This window comes from Perissodus microlepis, chromosome 22 (assembly GCF_051167445.1).
Source record: "Perissodus microlepis isolate ML-2025 ecotype Zambia chromosome 22, ASM5116744v1, whole genome shotgun sequence".
Taxonomy (NCBI): Eukaryota; Metazoa; Chordata; class Actinopteri; order Cichliformes; family Cichlidae; genus Perissodus; species Perissodus microlepis.
The window spans coordinates 1,967,676-1,993,670 of NC_140481.1; the positions used below are offsets into that span (position 1 = coordinate 1,967,676).

A 25,995-nucleotide genomic window follows, 5' to 3' on the forward strand; every position below is an offset into this window, starting at 1 on the left:
AGACAGAGAACAGCACAGGGACAAACCTGCAGGCCTGACAACAGGTGTATCACTCCGCTGGTTTTCTACTTGGTGACAGTGTTTACACTGCACTGTGCCTTTGTGACATTCATTAGTGCCCTCAGTGACACACAAAACAAAGCAACGACTACACAACACACTAACTATACAATCCACACTGAACGTCACAAATCTCCCACATCTAAAAACTCTCTCTCTCACTCGCTCGCTCTGTCTCTCTCCCAAAACAACCAAATCCCACGTGTTGATTTTTTTTTTAAAAATTGGTTGACATGGTACATTTTTCCACCAATAGGAAAGAGGTGCGTTTTTGCACTGTCCTTAGAAAACGCTTAAAACAACAACAACAGCAAAACACACGGCGACAGTATTTAGAAAAAAGGATGGCTTATATATATTTTTATCATAACTCTGGATTTAGTGGCCTGTCATTAAATTTAAAAGCTGGTGTAAACTTTGAAGTCCGAACTTTCAACACGGGCTGAAGACTCAGCGTGGCTGCAGCTTGTTGCTGTGTCAGCTTAAATCAGTCATGTGAGGAAGTGTGCTACAGGAAGTGTGTGGAACATCTATTTAATGATGTCTCCCCTATTTATGTAGCAACATCCTGGCATCGGGGGGAGAAGTGTGGCATGTTAGCTGCTGGTGAGAGTTGGTGGAATACGCTGGGCAGATGACGATTGACTGTAACTGTGTCTTTGTGTGGTTTCGGGACCACACACCTGTTATAGCCACATAAGAGCCTCAGTGTCCTGAGTGGACAGTTGGATGTGCATAAACCAGTAAGCACAGAGGACAGTGCCCTCAATTCCATGGGACAGGTAGCCATGAACCTAAGGAATAGGATGTGACATCATGTAGTTATTTAGTGTGGTAACATGCCAGTACATCACAGAGAAGGACACCTTGAATGCCATCTTGTTAACTGTGGAACATTTTCCACAGACTCACACGGACGACTATTTTGCTCAGAGGATCAAACAGTGGGAGATCAAGGATAAGGTGAAGCGCTCGGCTAATGATGCTGAACCTAACATGATACCCTGTGCAAGGACACCACAGGTCAGGCACAGCATCTGTGTTGAACATTCCCTCAGTTTAATAGTGCACAAGTCAATCCAATAGGTCCTCCTGCTTGCAGATGTATGGGCAAAATAAAGGAAGATGATAGCAGATCAGATCGTTTATGCCAGACGCAAGAGTCGGTGTGCTGACCAACACATAAATTACTCATAGAAGTAGAGACCAGATGAAAGATCACCCTATTAATATTACACTGCCTCTTCGAACAGCGTGAAGCTAACCAGCTGGTTGTCTGGTGTTTGAATGCTGTTTCTTATGGCAGGACTAGTTATAAATGAATATATAATTCATTCCTACTAAAAATCTTCCCAGGGGCTTCTGGAGTTCTTGAGCAGCTTCCATGGGAACTTAACATAAAGGAATAATTTGGATGGTCGTCAGCCTGCCTTCAGTATAAACACACTTTCTGCCCTCTGTCGATGTATCTCAATTCAAATCATATTCTGACTGTCAGCTGAAGCTTATTTTACAGTAACTGTATTGCTGGAAAACAGCTTGTACTGGTTAATTTCCTGTGTACTGCTAACCAGTAACATCCCAGCAATGAATCTACGTTCAATGAAGAAACAAACTTCTTTTAAAACAAGCCAATTTACTGATCAGACCTAAAATAGTGTTAATCAATCTCTGTCCAGATGTAGTCACACGACAGTTTTCCAAAGAGACATTTGAGTGATTTATCGACTGTATGTAGCCTTGAGTTTGTCTTTCTTACTGACTTGTTCAAACAAAAGCTGGACTCTGTGGACTTCATTATGTTAGCTTCAGTTAGGTTTTGTGTGTTTTACCCCTTTTTGTGTGAAATAAAAAATCTTCTTTGCCTAAGTTTCCTTTGCTGCTCGGTCCATCATATCTATATTTAAAAAGGTTGTTTTTTGTCCCCCACATGTGTGGATGTAAATGTTTAAAGGCAACAGTGAAGCACTGAGCTCAATGTCACCTTTAAAAGGACTTCTTTAAATATTTAACTCTTAATTCTGATGATCATGTGTGAAAAGTCATTATGGCTGAATTTGAACATATTATTTTAAGTCTTTGGGCTCATATACGTTTACTTAGGACGATGGATAATAACAGACTCGTGTGCTTTGCTATTTTCATTGTTTTATGATGTGTGACTTTGGTCTTGCTTTGTTTGTAGACTGTAGCCAAACAGCAAAATTAACTGTTTGTCTTGGAGGGTAAAGCAGAAGGAATCTTTCCTTAAATCAGCTTTCACAGGTTTAACAGTCGGTCTGTGTCTGTGGGAAAAGGCGACCATGACATTTGTGAGATGCACGTTTATGAAAATGTCCTTTCTCAGCTACCCCTCCCTGTGTGAGCGTGGCGCCGCTGTTAGGTCAGTGAGCGGCTCCTGCTTTTGGTTTGTTTATTTCCTTGTTACTAAAACTGAATATTTTATGGATGTTTGGATGTTTAGAGACAACAGACTTGATTCATTTGCTACTGTTGGAGGTGCTGCGAGTTTTCAGTAAGCTAAATCAGCTTAAAACCTGAGTTCCAGCTGGTCTCAGGATAGAGATGCTTTAGTCGGCTATACTTTGTTTGAAAATTCATAACCAAAGGATCACTTAAGGTATGTTTCTCCCACTGAAAACGCTACGACCAGATGAACAGAATCAACTTTTTGGGATCTGTATCCATAATTTCTGGACATACTGATTTGTTTTTGATGTAGCACCTCTTTTATTTAACCTGCATTATAAACTGCAGATAATGAAATCCTCTTTATTTGAAAAAAAATCTTTAGACTATTTTTGTTCTGTTTATTTGGTGAATAAACAGTTTGAACAAGAGCGGTATCGTGGCATTGGCAAATCATAATTAAAACAACTGTGATGAATTTTATTTGACCGTTCATATATAATCCAAGGGAAAGATTCTCTGTATTAATGATCTCTGTCTGTCTCTGTGTTCCTGTGGCTGGCAGACGGGAGGTCATGGCAGGAGCTGACATCTCCCAATAAACTGACCATACAGTCAGTTTGGACACAGGACGACCCCAGATGTTGGCAAACATACAGTCAGTCGTGACAGAAGCTCTCTGTGATCGACCACAGTTCCAAACACCAAACATGTTATAATTGTGTTTGAATGAATTTCAAATCAGCTTATTTACAAGAGGTTTTTATACATTTGAATAAATATCTTGTTTTTAATACACTTTATATTAATGTACAGTAATGCTGCTGTGAGAAGTGTTGATAGTTTTTAATAGAAGGCCCACAACACAAAAATGTTTACTTCTCACTGTTATGTTGTAGTATCCACTTAATCATGAATGTACGCTGCTGTGTCCTGTCGACTGTAAGGTTTTTTAAATTTATGAAACAAACTATAATTTAGGGCTCATCAACTGTCAGGTAAATCCAATGTCTCATAACATCAGAAGCAAATGTCATATCAGAGGGATTAAGCGAATAAATGTGAGTCCTAGGCACAAGATGAAAAAGAGCTTCCAAAAGTCCATCCATCCATTCGCTTCCGCTTATCCTTTTCAGGGTCACGGGGGGCGCTGGAGCCTATCCCAGCTGTCATAGGGCGAGCAGCGGGGTACACTGTCGCAGGGCCAACACACAGGGACAGACAACCATTCACGCTCACTTTCATTCGCACATTCACACCTAGTGGCAATTTGGATTTTCCAATTAACCTATCCCCACAAGCTGCATGTCTTTGGACGGTGGGAGGAAGCCGGAGTACCCGGAGGGAACCCACGCAGACACGGGGAGAACATGCAAACTCCACACAGAAAGACCCCGGCCTGATGGTGGAATTGAACTCAGGACCTTCTTGCTGTGCGGCAACAGTGCTAACCACCGTGCCACCGTGCTGCCTGGTTCCAAAAACATTGGGCACTAAAGTGGCATTCCTCTCTGCGATGGGGTGTGGTTTGCAGCTAAGCTGCAGGGGAGGGGTGGAGAAGGAAGTTCAGAGTGTGGTGTCAGGGGAGGCTGACCAGCACAGCAGATCTCCATCACCTAATAATGCCTCGTGTGTTTGAGTAGGATGACCTGACAAGAGCGCTGTGCTGGAGAAGAGGCAAATGGAAAGCTGCACAAGTAGAAAAGTGAAGAAACACTGACAATAATTATGAAGACGACAAGTGTTCATCTTCTTTTCCCACTCTGTTAGTTCAGAAGTCGGACCGAGTCCATTCAATCACTTGAATGGGGACAGCTTTGGGGGATATTTTGGTGAGAAAAAAATGGTTTAACAAGTAGCCAGAAAATATAATAACTGTTGTTTCACCACTGAGCTGATTGATCTGGTACAAGGATTGCATCCCTGTGCAGCGCTGGAGGCGATACATGCCACAACTCAACTAGAATAATAAAGATTTTAGCCAAGCATAACAGACACTACAGAATCCTACCATTGCTATTATTATGATGATTATTAAGTCCTACACACAGAGGGGTGTTGCATTGTAACTGCCTCACCAATAACTTCAAAAACTAGTGATTTGGTCACATTTTGGAGGTTACATCATTTTTCTAAGGAGAACAAGAGAGAGAGAAAACCATGAGTCGAGCACTCTGGAGATGTGGTATGTGACAAACAGCTTGAATGTATCCAGCATAAGTTAGCTCAGGAGGTTAAAATAGTAATTTTGTGACACAAATTATCTTGAAAACTTTCTGCTTCACATCACACCTCTCAGAATCTTTTTGTATAAAACAGCATTTAATATTCATTTCGCTTTGGAATAACTTAAAAATAATACAATTATGAAGTCAAGAAAAAATCCTGCACTGAGCTGCAACAGCAACATTTCTGTACTGTGTTTAGAAAAGCAGAGCTCGACGGTGAAAAATAAATGATTAATCCTAAATAAAACCAAATCTACGTTTGGCTGCAGCCCTTAAAACAATTTACATGTATGTATATTATCAGATCCTCTTCCTCAGTGACAGAAAACATTTAGATAGCACATAGAAAGACACGCCCCCTACTGTTAACGGTTGAAACAACAAACCAGACATTTCAAAATAAACGCCAAACGCCAAGTAAAACCTCCCGGCTTCAAACTACAAAACAATATTTCTAAATGTAAACAGTGTAAAAGTAAAACTACAAGTTAATAGTTTTATTTCATCGGGCCAAATCCTGATTAGACAAAATCGATAAATGTATGGCACCCACAGTATTACATGAATAATGATGTGTAAATGAACAACAGGCTATCTGATTACTTTGATGCATAAGATGAGTAAATATAAATTGTTAAATGTGACAGAAAATCATTATTAAACCGCGTTAATGTATCTGTTGGTTATTGCTACACTGTGTATTTATGTGTTCACTCGTCATTGGAGCTGATGATCGATTTGAACCAGCGACGCTGATGGCTTGCTTTTATTTTGAAGTCTGACAAGTACTCCGGTGTGCGCCGGTGTGGAGCTGAGCACTTGACAGACTTCTCCAGCAACGATTTGTATTGATGTGACCAAAGGCGAGTGAGGTGGAGGCTGACCCGTGGGCGGTCACACTGCGCAATACCGTAGGGCAAAGTTTGCCTGCTCTGATCTGCCGCTTGTGACTCTGAGGACTGCTGTGTGCGGCATGAACCAGGGCTGAGCGCAGGCTCGGGTGGTGCGTATGTCCAATATTATCTTTAATGAATGCTGCCGTGTAACCGCCGTGTTTCAGAACGTACTCTCTGGCGCGGGCCTCTGCCTGTCCACTGCACCGATCCTAGCCATGGGTGGGAGTCTGGGTTGCCACCGCTCCATCCCCAAAGACCCCACTGATTTCAGCTGCGGCAAGCGCAAATTCAGCGCCGCCTGCAACTTCAGCCACATTCTGGTGAATCAAGAGCGGCTGAACATTAACATCGCTACCGAGGAGGAGCTCATGACTCTGCCGGGAGTTAATCGCACAGTTGCGCGGAATATCGTGCAGTACCGGGACTGTATCGGTGGCTTTAAAAAGGTGGAGGACCTGGCGCTGGTAAGCGGGGTCGGGGCCACCAAGCTGGAGGTGATCAAACTGGAAATCTGCGTTTCTAGCAGGACCAGTTCTTCCCAACACTCTCCGTCGTCACTGCGCAAAGACTTGGACTCTCAGTTCTACACCGGGATGAACGTCAACACCGCCACCCCGGCGCAGCTCATGAGCATTCGAGGTATCACGGAAACGATTGCAAAGAACGTGGTTTCGTATCGCGCGGAGCACGGCCCATTTAAAAGCATCGAGGACCTGGTAAAGGTGAAGCACATCAACAGCTCGCTGCTCGACAAAATCCGGTTCCAAGTTTTCGTGGAGCGCTCCCGGGCACCCTCCACCAACACGAACGCAGGGCTCCCCGGCACCACCAAGTGTCACCCAAGCCCCTCTTCCTTTAGTCTGGGCAGCGACGACTTGGACCTCCCACCTGGAGGCCCGACCCAGATCGTCTCTGTGCGGCCGAAGGTGGATCGCCCGCTGGGGCTCCGGGACGGGAAGTCCGTAGTGCGCGTGGCCACCTGGAGCCTGCAGGGCTGCTCGTGCGACAAGGCTAACAACCCGGGGGTCAGGGAGGTGGTGTGCATGACCCTGCTCGAGAATGAGTGAGTACCTGCACACACACTCATCACACCTGAAGGCCGCGTGGTTACTGAAGCGTGGGCAGATGAGGAAAGCTTATTGGTTAAGTGGTCTCGGACGTGTGTCTGATTTCTGTGCGGAGATCCGGCAAAATATTTTAAAGCTACATGAAACCCCCAAACTGAATAACTCACTTTATTCAATTCAATCACTTTTATTTATATCGCGCGAAATCACAATAACAGTCTTAATGAATGGAAGTTTGTAAGATAATAAACAAAACAACTCGAGTTTAATTTTTCCATCACACTAAATGCACACAGTGTACAGTCAGCCAGCTGCATGTGTGCTGATAGTCATTATGTCAGCTGTGCGTCCACACACCAAAGGAGACCTACAGCCACTCACTGCCGCACCACTCAGCTGAAGCTCTTTGAGGTTTAATTATGCTGTGACCTCATCATATTTTCAGATTCATGACTCTTTCAATCCTGAACGGGAGCCTTAACAGGACGAACCCCTCCCGCAACATTACTGCACTCAGGCCTAAGTGTTCTTGTGCAAAAACCTAAATAGTGATTTGATTTGAATGACAGTCGTGCAGGAATGATGACTCTTTGTTTCGGGTTTCCTTATAAAGACGTGTGTTTGTCTGATGTTGTGCATATTTCAGACTTCACAAAACCCAGACTGTGAAAAGACTACAGCACACCAAAGTAGCTCTTTGCTTTGTGTTATTTGTCTGTTATGGGTTCAAAAATGCGGAAACATCATTAAAACTACTGCAGAAAGAAAATAAGAGAACATTGTTTAAAAAGAAAAGTTCAGAGTCATCACCTGATTTTACAAAAGCATAAATCTGGGATTTAACAGACCAAACTTAATCGTGACCTGACGAGTTTTTTGTAGCGTTAAATCTGGTTTTATGTCCAGAATAAAACTCGCATCATGCATCTTTTTTATAAAGCCATCAGACGCATATGAAAGGGAAAATGTATCATACAAAATACATGAAAATTCTGCCCCGAGACAGCAGGCGAAAAACATTATCAGGGCTTCGTGATTGAGGTCAAGCCAGTTTTGTGTTGCAGGGTGACACATTCGCAGATTCCCTGTCAGACTTGTGAAATGAATAAAGAGCACAGTGGACCGTGGTTCATATTCCACCAGTGAAAATGTTCTTTTAAGCAGAAAATTAACTAAAATAAAATAAAAATCCATCCATGCATTTTGTTTGGCTTATCTTGGGCTGGATCGTGGAGGCAGCAGCCTAAGCAAGCATGCCCAGACCTCCCTCTGCCCTGCCACCTCCTCCAGCTTATCCAGGGGAATACCGATGCGTTCCCAGGCCAGCCGAGAGATATAATCTCTCCAGCGTGTCCTGTGTCTGCCCCGGGGCCTCCTCCCGGTGGGATATTCAGCTCTTGAATGACTGAGCTCTTCATCCCATCTTGTCCTTGACCCAGAGTGGCCACTACAACCTTCTCCGTCTGAGGACCGTGGCCAAAGACTTGGCAGTGCTGATTTTCTTTCCAGGCATCGGTCTGCATACAGTGAAAACATAAGACTCTGTGGAAAAACTTTGGGTGTATATACCTGTGAAGACCACGAGTGGCTGTGAAAAATGAGAGTATAGGCAGAGCGCAGCAGCAATGCAAATCAGGCATTAGGGTTTAAATCTCCTCAGTGGCTGGGCTCTTTCTTTTGTTCTCTCATGGATAAATGAGAAGCTAAAGTTTGGTAAGGCGTTTAATTGATATCCCCTTTTTTAATATTACAAAAAAAGTTCTTTAAGCCATCTATAGAGCTTCACCGTGGTTTCCAGAGCAAACTGTGTCAAGTACAGCCTAAAGTCAGTAATGGTGTTGTGATCATTGTTAGTGAGGAGCAGGAACAGCAGCAGGAGGAGGGCACTGTGAAGGAGACTCAGTATGTTTGCACAGTGACAAACTGCTGTGTTAGTAATCATAAGACCCAGTCTAAGTTTACACACTTCATGACTTTCCTCCAGGCAAAAGCAGACAGCTACTACAGTTCAATGAACTCTATTTTTTTTCACCAAAGTTTGCACAAACTGCTCTCGGCCCAAACAGCCTATCAGGGATGTGATGTTAGAATCAGCTGGCTGCAGTCATCCTGACTATAGGGAAATGAAAAGAGCTGACTTAAGCTCCTGATAGCAAGGTTCATATGGATCAAAGCATGCAAGCTGATAATGTGGTGTTAACAATGTTTCTTACTGTTGAATTCTTCTTTCCCTGCTTTTGAAGCATTTATGAAATATGGACCGTGTCTCTCAGTGTCCCAAACAAGGTGGGCAGTTCTGTTCTATTGTGTCAGCTGGGATGCATCTACTTCCCTTCCTGCGTCGACACTTCACCGAGAGTACTGACGACGGTGCACCCAGCATTCTTTAGACAGATCACTGATATTAGATCCTTTGTCTTCCCTTTAATTTCTCTTGAACTTCCTGATCCATAATGACTGGATGAGCAGAGGCACGCCATGATTTTTGTTATATGAAAAGTAATTGAATTAATTAATGCGTAAAGTAGTGTGCTATTATTATAAATGCTGCCTGATATCCTGGACCTAAAGCTCTCTCACACTCTCACTTTAGGTTTGTTGTGGTTGCTGCCTCAGTTGTGTATTTGACAGATTGTTGCCTATCTGATAATGTGCACAAACATACAACTAACCAACAAAGAGGGATGAAGGGAATCATCTTTCACTCTCACTTTACGATACAAAGGAGTTCATGGTTGATTTAGAAGGTGTCCAGGTCTGGTGGCCTCAACATGAGCCCAGATCATCACACCTCCACCACCATGCCTGACAGTTGGTATGAGGTGCTTCTGCTGATATACTGTAATATACGAGGGGGCCAAACAGGCCCAGCTTTGTTAGCAAGCTAACCTAACTAACTAACCATCCAAAGCATATGGGACTGAATTAAAATTCAAAATTTAATGTTGAAAGATTTTTCGTTATTTTTGTATTTTGGACATTTGAGTGAGATAAAAGCCCAGTACTTACGTTTATTAGTTTATACCTGGAAACTGGACCAGTTTCTTGGACCGGCTCCTATTTTCCCCCCAAATATCCTTCAATCACTGATGTGCAATGAATATTGGGACAGGGTGGACCTGGTGCATCCTGTAAATCTCGGGAAAAGAACGCATTTGTGGGTTGCTTTTGGACGAGCCCATGTGGACAGCCTTCGTCTCCTGGTTGTGACTTAATCAGCCTTCAAATGTGACGCTCAAAGGATGCAGCCACTGATGCTTCACCGTGTCTTACTTGTGTCTGCATTGAAGCAGCTAATATGAAGTCCTGTTTGACATTATCAGTGGTTGCTACTGTCAGAGTGACACTGACGAGTCTTTATGCAACATTTACTCTTATGCTTATCTGTATTTTTCTTGCTGTAAACCCAGCTAATTTCGTCTACCTCTATAGACTTGACCATAGAGTCGTGGCTTACAGTTACCAGTGTTGTCCTGATGAGATGGCTAATAGGCAGCTCAGACTGTTGGGGTTTGAATCCTTGCCAGTGGAAATGGGAGGATCAGGATCTTAAGCAGCAGGAGCGTTGCATGCTCTCAGAGCGATCAGACCTGCAGGGGAGGAAGGAGGTATTGTCTGTGGGACTGCAGGCTGTTTATTCTGAAAACAGGATCTGTGGACAAAGTTTCTGCCTATAATCCCATCAACACCAAGCTGTTCAGCGTCTCAGGTGGCAGAGCAGTAAAAACATGCAGGTGCTAGAAAAGTGAAACGGAGTCCAGCAAAATGTGGTCTTTTGTTTTGTTTTTTACTCCTTATTTCTAACGAGTAAAAAACAGCTTTTTAAAACTTTTTAAAACAACAGCCACTGATCAAAGCTTTACAGCTAAAAGAATAATGAAAAGCATGATACAAAACAAAGAACACAAGTAAAACCGTACAAGTTAAAAAAAAATAGCCATAATTAGTTTGGGGCAGCTGTTGCTCAGGAGGTAGCCTCGGTCATTAACCAATCAGGTGGTTTGATCCCTCTACTCTCGTCCTTTGGCAAGATACTGAACCCTGATTTGCCCTTGATGTATGCATGGAGTGTGTGTGTGTGTGCGTGTGTGTGCGTGTGTCTCCCTGATGTGTTTGTCACATTTTCAGTATTCAGGGTTATATAGACTGAGCCCTGCAGAGGTTCATTAACAGGATCAAACACCAATTAGTCTAATTGAGTAGAACCTGGAGTACCATTGAAAACCCCCGCAGGCACAAGAGGAACATGAACCTCCACACATACTTACCCAGCTGGAGTTTAAATCATGAGACGCTCTGTTTTTATGCCATGTGTACTGAATCAGGAGAAAACAGGGAGCACAAGGGTTTATTTGCATTCTCAGAGATGCAAATTTAACTTAATAGTGAATTAAAAACATTGCTATTGTTTTCAACAATGAAATGTTAGTCAGGCTTTTTAATAATTTTATCTGAACTGAGCATTCAAAAAACCTCTGTGCAATAAACAACATTTAACTAAACTTGTTGTGTTTTTCAGTGATGGTCTGAGAACATCTAAAGCTTTCTAATGAGCAACTCTGTCTAGATCTCTGGTTGATAAGCGAGCACGAAAGACTGCGGCCGTTCCTCGACCTGTGTTAAACATTCTGACCGTTCGTACGACTTTGAGGTGCTGATTCTTTTAAACATGGACTTCCTGCTGCGATGTTTCTAGGACAAAAGAAATCAATATTTTGATCAGCTGTTAAATACTAGTTTACTAACAGTGAGTCATTGTGTTATATTTAGTTGTTTTTGCTCTTTGGTGCTATTGAAATATTTCCATTCATTTAGTCATTGGGGTTTTTGCTGGTGTTGTTTATTATTCTTGGTGCTTTGGTTGTAGCTGCATAATGTAGAAGTTTACACCTGAGCAAAATGTAATTCCCAGGAGTAAACACGAATCATCAGGAAGGACATCCGGTGTAACAAATCAAAACAATCTGAGCAAACCTGTTGTGGCAACCGCACTGTAAATAACAGAGGAGCTCAAATCAGCTTTTATTCTTGGTGGTCTGAGGACAGACTGACTACAGGCATGGAGTTTTAGGGAGCTATTGCATGAAGACTGTGAGACTGCAGTGTCATATTTGCATGTGATCAGTAGAGTCCAAAAGTGTGGAACCAGATTTGCACATTATTCAATGTTTATTTTTAGTCTTCAGTTGATGCAGATGGGTGTTGTTATTGTCATCGTCCTACAAAGACTGTTTAGCCGTAGCCAGTAGCTTTCAGATCGCTGTCTCTAATGCATCTGGCTGTTTGTGGAGTCTAGCTTCAAACTGGCAATCACACACAGAATTATGAAGGACTAAAGTTTATTTTTTCCTTTTCTTTTTTTGTTTTGTGTTGTTGTTGTTGTTGTTGTTTTTTAATAAAACGAGTGAAGTCGATGTAAAAATGTGGATGGGCTGGTGGTGTGTTTGGGCATTTTGGACTAAGTTTCATCCTCACCCAGGCAGGTGGGGTTCTCTAGAAGACCTGCTGGGGATGCTTATAAGGGCCTCAGCTACTTCATACACTTAATCCTTTGAAGGGCCACATTTAGACCACTGCCAGTAAAGGAGGGTGGAAACTGGAACTACTGGTGTGTAGTCGTGGATGGATAGATGGAATTGGCACACTGAGCATGAGAGTGCTGAAGAAACAGCTGTGATGTTTATTTATAGTAGCACAAATACAAATGGCTGAGACGGTAGCTTCAGTGCAGCTTTTCTTCCTTTTGTGTTGGTATGTATTGACAGCGTGTAGAAAATCTTTGCTATAACAGTCACAGTTTATGTTGATTCTTTGAAAACATCACTAGTTGTTGCAGAAATGTCTGGAAACTGCTCCATTTGAGCAGATACCAGGTGTTGCACACACATCTCTTCTCCACGTTACCCACAGTTGTCAAATGACTGTTGCCGATGAGAATCGGTCCCCATCTTTAAAGGAGAAGAACTCTGCTCTTTTTCTCTGTCTGACATGAATCCTGTATAACTGAATCAACGTGGCGGTCTGATCATGGCTGAATTGTGCCATGTCATGTGACATGTAGAGGATTTGTGTTGTAACTCAATTCTGACTCCTGACTGACTGCATTACTTATGATGCTTGTGCATCCCTGGTTTCAGTGAGGATCAGCTGACAGGAAGCAGCCAGCAGCTGTAATGTTGAGTGCCTCACCTGTGTTGCAAAATGCAATGCAAAGCAGCTCATCTTCAGAGTAAAAGTGCCTGTTAGAAATGTATAGCATTTTATTATGCTGACCGTTGATCTGGGAAGTCATTTGAAAAGTAAACAGTTCAATATTTATTGGGCTGTAAAGGCCCCTCCTTCATGCAGTGTTGGCACATTGAATTTCAAACAGTCCAAAGTGTGTCTATAAAGAGTCTTATTTTCTCAGCTGTCTGCCAGTTTGTTAAAAGAAACTTTAAATTTGGCCTAAGTTTGCTGTGTGTTTACTATGCTGAGTCAACCATAATACATGACGATCTCCTAGAAAAACTATGTGCTTTGCTTGGTACCAGTAAGTCATAAATGCTGTGCAGATGCAGTGCGAGGGTAGAAAGAAGAAATGAAATGCTCAGAACTTTTAATTAAGGCTAAAAGTTTTCTTCCATTAATGTTAGAAGATTTCTATAAAACAGAGTCATCCCTCACATTACTTCATAGCTAGTAATAATTTTAATTTTTCAATGCTCTGATAAAATGTATTTTTCCCAAACATTGTAAGTTTATAAATTTTAATTTACAAATACTAAATGGGTGTTCTGATGATTAACTCTAACCAGTACGGTTGAGTTTCAAAGTAACCTGAAAAAATGAAAACGTGTGTGAAAACGTGTTTGCACCCTTCCTGATTTCCTTTTTTTTCTTTTTTTTTGTGTATGTTTGTCACACATAAATGTTTCAAGGTCATCAAATAAACCTAAATATTAGGCAAAGATAAGAAGTAAACACAAAATGCAGTTTCAAAATGAGGGTGTTTATTAGTCTATTAGGGGAAAAAATCCAAACTCAAAGGCTCTCGTGAGCCATTATCCACAAATGAAATCGAAAACATGGAAGGTAGTGAACCTTCCAAAGAGTGTCTGACCAAAATGACCCCAGGAGGTCACAAAAGATCCTAGATCAACATCCAAGGAGCTGCAGGCCTCAGTCGTGTCAGTTAAGGTCAGTGTTCATGACTCCACCATAAGAAAGAGGCTGGGCAACAATGGCCTACATGGCGAGTTCCAAGACGAGAACCACTGCTGAGCAAAAGGAACATAAAGGCTGATCCCAGTTTTGCCAGAAAACATTGTGATGATCTCCAAGACTTTTGGGGAAACACTCTGTGGACTGATGAGACGAACGTTGAACTGTTTGGAAATGTCACATTACATCTGGTGTAAAAGTAAGACAACATTTCCGAAATGGAGCATCATACCAACAGTAAAATATGGCGGTGGTGGTGGAGTGATGGTCTGGGGCTGTTTTCCTGCCTCAGGACTCAGACTTTCTGTGGTAAACGGAACCATGAATTCTACCAAAACAATGTCTGTCCATCTATTGTGACCTGAAGCTGAAGTGCAGTTGGGTTCTTTAGCAGGACAATGATCCAACACACATCAGCAAGTCCACCTGTGAGTGGCTTAAGAAAAACAAAATGAAGACTTTGGATTGGCCCAGTCAAAGCCCTGACATGAATGTGACTGAGATGCTGTGGCATGACCTTAAAAGTGCAGCTCCTGCTTGAAACCCTCAGTGTGGCTGAATTACACCATTTCTGGAAAGATCAGTGGGCCAAAATTCCTCCACAGCGCTGTGACACACTCACTGCCAGTTAACACAAACACTTGATTGCAGTTGTTGCTGCTAAGGGTGTTTAGGGGGCAATCACTTTTTCAGACCACTGTAAAACCATGTAGTAATGACAGGAGGAATGCCCAAAGTGTCCTTTTGTTGTCAGTGGGTTTCATTATCATGCCTTTCTATCAGGTTTTTCAACTATTTATTTATTTTAAGAGGATTTGGGTAAATAATGCATATGTATGTATATGATGTATGTGTAAAGGTACATTTTTAAAAAATGCATTCTCTCTCTTATTACAGTATCAAGTTACTGGCAGTGCAAGACCTGCTGGAGCACGAGGCTATTGATAAGGTAAAGTGGAACATGAATTACACATACATTACAGCAGGAATCAGAAATGTGACAGCAGCTTGTCTTTGTGTATACTCTGCAGGGTTTCAGTGATGGAGAGGATCGTTAAGTTGATTGGGTTACAGCCATGTAGGGCCTTCCATGTGGTTTAAGTACGCCTGAGTTAAAAATACTCTTGTGCTCTCGCTCCCAGGACTGACACCCTCAAATTTTAGTTGATTTTTTCCGTCACACTGCTGCCAACATTAGCGCACATTTCATTCATTCATTCATTCATTCATTCATTCATTCATTCATTCATTCATGTCATTACTGATTTCTCGTAACTTATATTTGTCATATTTCCTTTTATTGAATAATTAACGATTAGCAACACATCCTGTCTCGTCCCCCCCCTTTGTCACTGGCTATGGGCCAACTTGTAACAAGTGGGGGCTTGTCTGGGATCTAATTCATTGTTGGAGACGGTTTGCATCATCTGACTTAAGCTCATTGTTCCGATGGAAACTGTTTTCACTCCTGTCTTGGAAGGAGTCTGTTGGCTTGGTCCGCTCTGTGTACATTTGGCTTGTGTTTTTGTTCTTTTGTCACAGCTGACAGAGGAGCGATGTCCCGTTTCTCTGGGCTGGTCACAGTAAGGGGGCAGATGTATTTACTTGGGATGTTTCTGGCAACTATTTTCTTAGTTGACTAAACGAGGGAAATAAATTAGACCACATAACTGACTAGTCTAAAACTAAGAAACACTCAGACGTCAACTTACGTTTGAGAACCGTTTAATAAACAATATTTAAAAACTCTGAAACCATTAATCACATTCTTCATGTCACTTAACTGGGCAGCACCTCACATCGTGTGTTATAAATATTACACATTAAACTCCAAATAGAAAAGGAAGAAAAAAACTTTAAAATAATAAACTAATGTTAAGTTTAACTATACTACAGCGTTACTATAGAAGATGCTCATGTGTTATTAAAATATAACAGATTAACATCTGAATAATTAATAAATTGTTACTGAAAAGTCTGGCACATTGTGCCGGGTATCATTCAGAATGTAGTCACGTGACACACATGAACGACTTTAATGAATAAAGATTTTGAATAACAAATCAATAAATTATAGCCATTTTCTTCCGCTTATCTAAAGTCATATCTTAAAGATCTTATAGTACCTTGTGACCACTGAGGTGATCATTAAAAATGAATAAATTAACTAATCCTGTCATGAATAATCAGACTCCATTTTATCTAAGAGACTTCGTAGTACCGTGTCACTCCAATCGAGCACTTCACTCTAGGGATACTGGCTTACGTGTAAATTATACTTCTTCAGGAAATCTACGTCGTAACTCGCGCTTTAACTGAAACGCCATCCTATACCAAAACCACCTATATAACAGATCGACACACATCACAAGGGCTTGAATGCCATGGAAGGTTGTGGTATAGTGATAAAAGGAACTTCTGGTTATTATGCAAGTTTGAATGTGGCTTTCCAACAGAGGTCTAAATCAAGCTGTGGTTGCGAGGATATTTAAAAGTAGAAGCAGAGCCTTCAGCTTTCAGGTTCCTGGTCTTTGGAACCAGCTCCCAGTTTGGATTTGGGAGACAGAAAACCTCTCTGCTTTTAAGATTAGGCTTAAAACGTTCCTATTTGATAAGACATATAGTTGAACTCCAGCGATCCAGCAATGACTCCTCCCCTAGCTACTCTGCAGAAGGCCTGGGGTGCTAGGGGGCTTCCCATGATGCACTGATTGTTGCTTCTTTACTCACATATTTCACTCACTATGTGCTTACTCTGCTCAGACTGCATTTCATCATTTGTTATTATTAATCTCTGGCTCCCTCCCATCACCTCAACCAGCTGCGGCAGATGGCTGCCACTCCCTGAGCCTGGTTCTGGCAGAGTCTTCCTCTTGCTAATAGGGAGTTTTTCCTTCCCACTGTTGTCAAGTGCTTGCTAAAGGGGGTCGTTTGAGGTTTTTGCTGCAGGGTCTTTTTCCTTAAACTATAAAGCACCTTGAGGCGATTTTTGTGACTTGGCACTATACACTACCAGTCAAAAGTTTGGACACAACCTCTTATTTAATGGTTTTTCTTAATTTTTACTACTTTCTACATCATAGATACAAACTGAAGACATCACATTTATGAAGAAAGATATATGGAATTATGTAGCAAAGAAAAAAATGATAAATAACTCTAAATATGTCTTATATTGTAGATTTGTCAAAGTAATGCTTTGACGAATCTGACAAATCTTGCTTTGTTGACAGCGCTGCAAACCTTCGGCCTTCTCTCAATAAGCTTCATGATGTAGTCACCTGAAATGGTTTCACTTCACAGGTGTGCCTGTCAGGGTTCATTTGTGGAGTTTCTCGCCCTCTCATGCAGGAATTCTGACAACCTCGATCAGGATTTTTATTCATCTTTAGGCATGAAAAAAGATTTTTGAACTTTCTTTTATACATGTACTTAAAAAAAAGTTTTTTACATGTTAACTTATGTGGACAACATCACCTTTCATCATACCATCAACACTGACGCAAATACAAGAAAACAGCCTTTGAATAGCTGCCCACTGTAGTGACCACTGTGCGTGAAAGAGTTAATGGGGTTGGGACCATCAGTTGTGTTGTGCAGCAGTCAGGTTGGTGCACAGCTGACAGCTCTGTTTGACAACTGATAAAAATCATATTATGGCGAGAACCAATCAGCTAAGTAAAGAGAAACAACAGCCCATCATTACTGTAAGGACTGAAGGTCAGTCAGTCTGCAACATTGCTAAAGCTTTGTCCCCAAGTGCAGTCGCAAAAAACATCAAGACTACGATGAAACTGTCTGACATGAGGACGCCCCAGGAAAGGAAGACCAAGAGTCCCTCTGCTGCTGAGGATACATTCATCTGAGTCACCAGCCTCAGATTAGAGCCCAGATAAATGGTAAATGGCCTGCATTTGTATAGCGCTTTTCTAGTCCCTAAGGACCCCAAAGCGCTTCACACTACATTCAGTCATTCACCCATTCACACTCACATTCACACACTGGCGATGGCAGCTACATTGTAGCCACAGCTGCCCTGGGGCGCACTGACAGAAGCGAGGCTGCCGGACACTGGCGCCACCGGGCCCTCTGACCACCACCAGTAGGCAAACATGGGGTTAGTATCTTGCCCAAGGATATTTGGCATGCAGCCAGGAGGCAGCCTGGGATCGAACCACCGACCTTCGGCTGACCTGCTCTGCCACCTGAGCTACAGCCACCATAGATAAATGCCACACAGAGCTCCAGTAGCAGACACATCTCTACATGTTCAGAGGAGACTGTGTGAATCAGGCCTTTATGGTCAAATAGCTGCTGAGAAACACGACTAAGGAAAAGCAACAAGCAGAAGAGATTTGTTTGGGCCAAGAAACACGAGGAGTGGACATCAGACCATCTGTGCTTTGGTCTGATGAGTCCACAGCTGAGATCTTTGGTTCCACCTGTTGTGTGTTTGTGCGACACAGAACGGTGAACGATGGTCTCTACATGCATGGTTCCCACTGTGAAGCCTGGAGGAGGAGGTGTGATGGTGTGGGGGGGCTTTGCTGCTGACACTGTTGGGGATTTATTCAAAACTGAAGGCAGACTGAACCAGCATGGCTACCACAGCATCCTGCAGCCACATCCCATCATTTATTCTTCAACAGGACAATGACCCCAAACACACCTCCAGGCTGTGTGAGGGCTCTGTGACCAAGAAGGAGAGATGGAGTGCTGCACCTGATGGTCTGGCCTCCACAGTCACCTAAACCCAGTGGAGATGGTTTGGGATGAGATGGAGGACCAACAAGAGCTCAGCATCTCTGGGACTCCTTCAAGACTGTTGGAAACCATTTCAGGTGACGACCTCATGAAGCTCATGGAGAGAATGCCGAGAGGGTGCAAAGCAGCATCAAAGCAAAGAGTGGCTACTTTGGAGAATCTAAAATATAAAACGTGTTTTGAATTATTTCACTTTTTTATTTACTACACAATTCCATACGTGTTCATTCATAGTTTTGATGCCTTCAGTGAGAATCTAAATAGTCATTAAAAAAAAACATGAAATGTGAACGTGTGTCCAAACTTTTGACTGATAGTTTATATATAATTCAACTGAACATTTGCTTTAATAACTGCGCCGGTTTGAGTGGTTTAAAATAAGATTTCATATTGTTTGCTATTAACTGCTGCTCAAGCATTAAGTATAAGTTGACTTTAAATTCAATGTCCGGATATCCGTATGTCTTACTTTGAGAAAATAATATAAAATGCTCATATTCAAATCTGAAATATTAATTTCATTTTAAAATTTCAAGTCCTGCCAGCTGGGTCCTTTTAATTTATATCGAAGCAGATTGGTAGAAGATGATACTTAATACTTTTAAAATGTTTTTTGTGTGTGTATTACCTGTTTGCCATGTTGGTATTTAAATAATTATCTATTAGATAATAATTTGGGTTGGCTGTAGCTCAGGAGGTAGAGCAGATAATCTCTAATCCGAAGGCTGGTGGTTCAATCTCTGGCTGCTCCAGTGTCCTTGGACAAGATACCAAATCCCAAGTTGCTTTAGATACTTTGTGCCAGTTGCTTCCAGAGTTTTACAAAATGTTAATTTGCTTTTTAGTTAGTAATATAATAACAGGCAAACCTGTCTTTATGTGTTGCAGTTCTGTGCAGAATTAAATCAAGGAACACTTGCCAGTTTACAGAAGTGGAAATGGCCACGAGGGCTGTGGAAAAGTGTTGTGTCGGAAAAACCCACCGGACATTCCAGCAAGGTGGGTTTACCATTGGCAGCTGTTACAACGACACTTTAAATTGTTTTGTAAATCAAAGTCTAAACTTTGCCGAAGATCAATCAGTTCAGTTTTCAGTTCCCAGAAATCGATTTGAATAATTTACCTGTCGAGAGTTTTTAACATTTTTTAACACTGTGACTTTTTTTCTAAACCACTACAGTTTCTTTTATTATCTAGAACTGTTGCAGATGTACTGCAGTAAAGCTATAGTAGTGCTACTGCACAGACTGATCTTTCATGCAGAATAAATATGAAACGATCTTTTGTAAAAATAGCAGTGACCCTCCAGCTCTATTACCAGCAGCTGTTTACCTTCATGTTTACACTCTACTGTTAAAAAGAATCAGCATCAGTAAACTACATGATGTCAAATGTTTATGTAACTGACATATGAATAGCTGTGATTTACTAAATCATAAGTAGAGTAAGAAGATTGACTTGAAAGTTTATATTAATTAAATAAACTTTTGAAAATGTATCTAACACTAATACATCTGTTCACAGGGAGTGAGCTACTCTGGCTTTTTGTGGGATAGCTCCTCAGGAATTGATCTGAAGGATGCCCTCGTCTTGGAGTCTCCTGCTGTCAATGGAAATGGGAGTCATGTACACCATCCACTCTATGTGGCTCACTTTTTAGTAAGGCTATAATTTATTGTCATTGAATTCATGTGTGTTTGGTTATAAAAAACAATTCAATAAATTTTATTTATATGGCACCAAACCCACCAACAGCTTCTCAGAGAGCCTTATATATAAGACCCTGGAACGATGAAGAGAACGCCCCAACAATCAGATAATATCCATTTGTAATTGTTTAGGATCTGAATACTTTCTTAAACCTCCAGAACTAACACATGGTTGATGCACTGCTGCATATTTCTTTGGTTTTATGTATTGTTCTTCTTTTTACTTGGCAGGATAAAAATTTAAGTGGTCAAAAAATTGACTTTTTCTATTAGATCGGTTCATTTGAGCTGACGGTGGTGAATGTCCATATGCAAGCCCCTGCTTCACCAGAGCAGTCCGGTGGCAAAAACCAAAACTCTGATGAAGCCAAGTGTCAACGCCTCCCTCCCAGCATCCAGGGAACACTAAAAGGTTAGTCTGCCAGTTCGGACCAGTCGAGGCCGCATGTGTCAGACGCCGTAGACAGATCCGCAAAGTTTGACGTCATTTTTGCCGTCTTGTCCTATTTTCCGTTTCTTTCTTTGCAGGTGAAAAGGATCTACTAGTGTTGGGCAATTTTGGTTGCTCTCCTCAGAGCTCAGAGCTGGACACACTGAGAAAGGAGAAATTCTGTGCCCTGATACCATCCACTCAGTTCACCAACATCACCACCTGCTCACCACAGGGCACCCGCTGCTTGGACAACATCTGGGTCAGCCGTTCTCTGCAGAAGATATATTCAGGTACATGTACAGTTGTGTTTGGACAGTTGCACAGATTAAGATTAAAAAGTTCTCTTAGGTTGTCTTGATAAGGTCAGGTTTCATATTAAGGAAAATTATCTGTGAATCCATTCAGCATTCATCACATCTCAAGTTATTTAGTTCAGCTCAGTTTTATTCGTGTTTCATTAATTCAGAGCAATAATCGGCTAAGTTTACATTACAAGTGCATCTCAGGAAATTAGAATATCATGGAATTTTTTTTTTGGAATTTAATCAGGTTAGACTTGATATGAATTCTTCGGCTTTATTTTAAATGTTGGTTCGCTCAAATTATTATTATTATTATTATTATTATTAGAAGTAGTAGTAGTAGTAGTAGTAGTATAAGACTTTCAAGTTTGAGTAAATGACTTTTCAGACATTAGTCTAGCTGGTCTAGTTCAGTACACACAGTCACAGTGAAGGCTGCTGGATGGACAGCTGTCTCGCTGACGAATATCGACACTCCATGGAGGGAAAGCCACAGAGGAGCTGTGCTGAGAAGGCTGATTGATTTCAGAGAGCTATATCAAAGCTTTTTAATCAGAGGTTGACTAGAAACTAAAAGTATGGTAGGAACATCTGTATAAGCAAAAGACAAAAGTTGATTTTAGGAACTTGGCTAGGCTGAGGCTGGTCTTAGCAAATCACGAGCCACCGTGCACAGATGTCTTCAGGAAAGAGGCTACAACTGTCACATTCCTAATATCAAGCCAATCCTGAAATATAGAAATCTTTTAGTTTATTATCTGAGCTAAAATGAAAAAATGTTACCCTCCTGTTGTTAGACTGTTGGTCCAAAGTCCTCTTTTCACCTGAAAGTAAGTATTGCATAGAATCTGGATGAAGACTGCAGAGACACAGAAACCATGATGTTTGAAGACCAGTGTGATGTTTCCAGTTTGTGAAGAGATTAGATGATAGTTGTAAGTTTGATAACTTTCTTACCATTACTGTAGGAGGAATAGCAACTCTTCTGAAGTCTGAGTGGATGGACGAAGGATGCTTTTAAATTCAATTCATTGTATTTTTCTGGCACCAAATCACAACAGTTCCCTCAAGGTGCTTTGAGACCATGCCATAACCACACCGGTTCTCAGAAAGGCCTAAAAATAGCCAGTTGTCCACCTAACTGGACATGTTTAAAGGAAAAAAATCCTTGAAAAGAACGTTAAAAAAAAAAAAAAAGAATTCAAAAAACATTTTTTCATGCCTAAAGATGAATAAAAATACTTTAAAAAAAAAAGTTGTCATAATTCATGCATGAAAGGGTTAATGAATATTTGAAAGTTATTATATTAAAATGGTGAAAAAAACCCATTTTTTTCATAATGTAATTTTTTAAAATGGAAGATGGAGATCCTGCAGAGTTAAAGAACAATCAGAGAGTTCCTGTCTGATCCTCTGAATCGAGCTCAGTTGTGGCATGATAGAAGACTCTAGGTTAAATAGTCTGGATACACTGATATGAAGTTTTAAAGATAAGTGGCAATGTCCAAGTTGACTCTCTGTCATTTATTTGATTTTTCTTACATAACTGTATATAAGTAAATAAGCTGAGTACACCTCCATGATTCAGTAGCTTGTAAAACCAACTTAGATTTTTTGTTCTGTCTTGTTTATTTCTGTCTCTTTCTAACATGCGTACTATGACTGACAGAGCTCTGCACAAGAGTTCCAGTGTGACTGCTGGTTTATGCACGAATGGCAAATAAAGAACTTTGAACCTTGTATTTTAGCCCACTCAGGGTTTTCATTATGCACAGCTCCAATTTTTATGAGGTGCGTTTTAGAAAGATGGGGATTTCTCTTGGTGACCCTTCCAAACAAGCCGTACTTGTTTAGTCTTTGTTTCTAACTATCAGGAACTCAAACATATAACATGCTAACTTACGCCTGTATAGTTTTAGATGTAGTTCTTGTGTTATTAGTTAGCACTGTGTGTTTTTGGCACACCTGAACCAGAGCAACAAACTGCCAAACTTACAATAGAAATAAACTTCTGCGTTAAATCTACGCTACTGCAAACCCTTGTGTTGTATGTTGTGCACAAATGTAACCACACGTCCAGTACAGCCCACACAGGGGCAACAGTGTCAGCCACATAGGCTGCACTGTAGGCTCTACATAGAGTCATCACAGAAGTCCAAGTCGAGCGTTGCTTTTACACAGGTGGTCAGTTTAGTTCTTTATATTGTATGTTTACAATCCTAACAATCAGATGAGCCTCTATGAACAGTGGGAAGGAAAAACTCCCTTTTAAGAAGAAGAATTGAAAAGAAAGAAAGAAGAAACAAAAGTCACACAAGCAACTAACGATTAAATGTATAGCGGTTTATAAACTAGTCATATAAAACAAGTAAAGTCATGTTTTTCATTAACAGTCTTAAAACGAGGCTGACTTTAGTTTCAAGTCTGGTTAAAAACAGGTCAGGTTTCATGCCGAACACAAACTAAATGTTAAGTCAGTTCTCAGGTCCTTCACATAAGACTAAGTGTGCTCTGGAGTTCACCAAACCAATTTAAAATTTGGTCTCCAGTTATGACAAGTCAAACCAGGTCTTCAAGTCTAAGTTTGGTCTAATCTGAGTGTCAAATCATCAACTTATCAAGTGTGCCAAGACGAGTCTGAGCCTAGTTAAAAGCACTTTGAGGCCACACTTGCACCTGAGTTATTTAGACTAGAAGTCACTCAATCAAAGTTTAAGTTGAGTCTCAAGATAAAAATAATTACAAAATAAATTTAAAAATGTATTTTAAACTATGTGTAAAGTAGAGGATACATGGTTACTTTTCAACTGTATGATGAATGTGATCCTAGTTTTATAGAAGCTACTATCAGATCAAAGTTTGGTGCATTATTTGTGTTACTTGAAGTTCTAAGTATCTCCTGACTGTTCTTGTGTCCTTTGTTCTGACAGGCCACTGCATGGTAGTTCGGGAAGGCTTAACTAACCCCTGGATCCCAGATAACTGGTCATGGGGCGGTGTGGCCTCTGATCACTGCCCTGTGTTTGCAGAATTTTATGCAGACCTACCTCCTAAGGAGCTTAGCAGACCTGGTATGGCAGTGGTGGACAGGGGAGACATTCTGCCCAAACATGAGCGGTGACATCAGCTGCAGCAAAGACAGAACTGAATGACATGAAGATTTTAACTTATCAGGATTCTGCTTTATCTCGGTTTGCTGTGGCGCAGTTTCCTACAGAATGTGAACAAGTGCCAAGATTGCCTTTTGGGTTTCAGGTTATCAATGGAAAATCGTAAATGAGAAATATTCAAGCCATAACAAATGTTTAGACAAAAATATGATGTATTTTAAAAGAAATGTGCCAAACATTTTATATATGTATAGAAAAATAAAAATAAATTGATAGATGATCAAGGTCTGTACGAACTCTTATTGATACAGTTTGAGCACCATCTGAATGACCCGGATCTCTTTACAGGCGCTGCTGTGTCCTTCATCTTTTATAGTTCACTGGAGAGTAAGATTCAATCTCAGCTGCTGAGCTCATGAAAGCTGTGTGCTTAATTATATAAGTGAAGCTTGTGTGCATGTGAACTGCCATACTTCTCTGAGAATAACGTTGCCAGGCACAGTGACATCATAGGGCTTTGCTGCTGCCCTTAAAACTGGTCGTTAACCACCTTCACAATACTGCTTTTGAAGTTAAACAGCCAAGTAACACACACTTGTGTTATACTGCTCAGCACGATGCACACACGGTCTTTTAAAAGCACTGTTTATGTGCACTGACGCCTTCCTGGGCTGCTGTTGCCGACTGGCTCACCTGGCTCTTTCTGGTTTGGTACACAGCTGTTCTCTCTCAGCTCCTCTCTCCCTCCACAGGGAGGCATGATCTGATGATCCCTAACTGCATTGGCCAGCCTCCTCTGGCACTGCCCCCTGAACCCACTGCACCACTCCCCCCACTTTTTTTTTTTTTTTGCCCTGTAACACAGAAGACAAAGTGGGGCATATTTTACCACATGAGCTTTGAGCTATTTTCAGGTCTTACTGACCTTATTGACCTTACTGACGAAGCACTTTACACAGCAATCAGATCAGAAATTGACTCTAAGCAATCACGTGATCCCATGACAGCACAGATGACGCTAGTGATGGTTGGATGACTCCTCATGAAGTGATTAATGTGCTGCTCAATAGTGAGAGCTGCTGGATTAAAAAAGTTACTGCAGGCAACCTGGAGAAAGAATTTGTCCCATGATTCTGATACCAGGAGACCAAATCTGTGACAAATGATCATGATTATAACCAACTGATGAAATACAAGGTGAAGTGTATGTATTCCAATTAATTTGGTTATAACAGAATGAATATGGTTGACTAATACAGTATATCTGTTTGGTAATGGTCTAAGGAGCTTGGAAAGAAGAATATTTTGTAATGAAGTATAAGTGAAAAGCGTAAAATAAAAATGAAAGTTTTATTTGTGCTTGTCCCAGTGGGAGTGATTGCACTTGTGTGTGAGGAGGTTTACACACATGTCTGCAAATAAAATCATGTTAATTCATGTGAACATAAAGAAATGAGTCCATGAGCAAAGCATTGGGACGTAACTCAAATTACAACTGCGCAAAAGTGGAAACCGGATCGGGGAAAATAGGCACCGCACGGTGATAGGACACTGCTGCTGTATACGTCACATAATGTTTCTTAAAGCAATACACGCACCGATAACGGGCGTGGCTAGCTGTGCTCAGGGACTGTAGATTTCTACAGGTTGATACACTCACCGACGTTTTGATATTGTGTTTCTTCATCTTCCAGACGCTGTCACTACAAAAAAATGTCAAACTCACTAAACTTAATAAAGAATTCCCAAATCATAAATGTGTTCCTTTTAATCTAGCTTTTAAAATAACAATCCTCCATAAACCCTGGAATGCA

At 41.2% G+C, this 25,995-nt stretch overlaps 1 protein-coding gene across 1 annotated transcript; it reads left to right on the plus strand.

Moving 5' to 3' along the window:
- Nucleotides 1–5,496: 5,496 nt before the first annotated feature.
- eepd1 (endonuclease/exonuclease/phosphatase family domain containing 1) lies at nt 5,497–24,465 on the plus strand. Its single transcript, XM_084919531.1, has 7 exons — nt 5,497–6,656; nt 14,761–14,812; nt 19,516–19,626; nt 20,152–20,286; nt 20,610–20,748; nt 20,865–21,059; nt 24,002–24,465. Exons 1-7 carry the CDS (start codon nt 5,707–5,709, stop codon nt 24,190–24,192), a joined length of 1,773 nt encoding a protein of 590 aa, XP_084775657.1. The 5' UTR covers nt 5,497–5,706; the 3' UTR covers nt 24,193–24,465.
- Nucleotides 24,466–25,995: the final 1,530 nt, after the last annotated feature.

What these genes read in the sequence shown, in the direction of transcription:
- eepd1 (XM_084919531.1), top strand. Translation starts at nt 5,707, where the DNA reads ATGTCCAATATTATCTTTAATGAATGCTGCCGTGTAACCGCCGTGTTT. An exon ending in CCACCGGACATTCCAGCAAG is followed by an intron (nt 19,627 to 20,151) that starts GTGGGTTTACCA and finishes ATCTGTTCACAG; the next exon opens with GGAGTGAGCTACTCTGGCTT. An exon ending in CATCCAGGGAACACTAAAAG is followed by an intron (nt 20,749 to 20,864) that starts GTTAGTCTGCCA and finishes CTTTCTTTGCAG; the next exon opens with GTGAAAAGGATCTACTAGTG.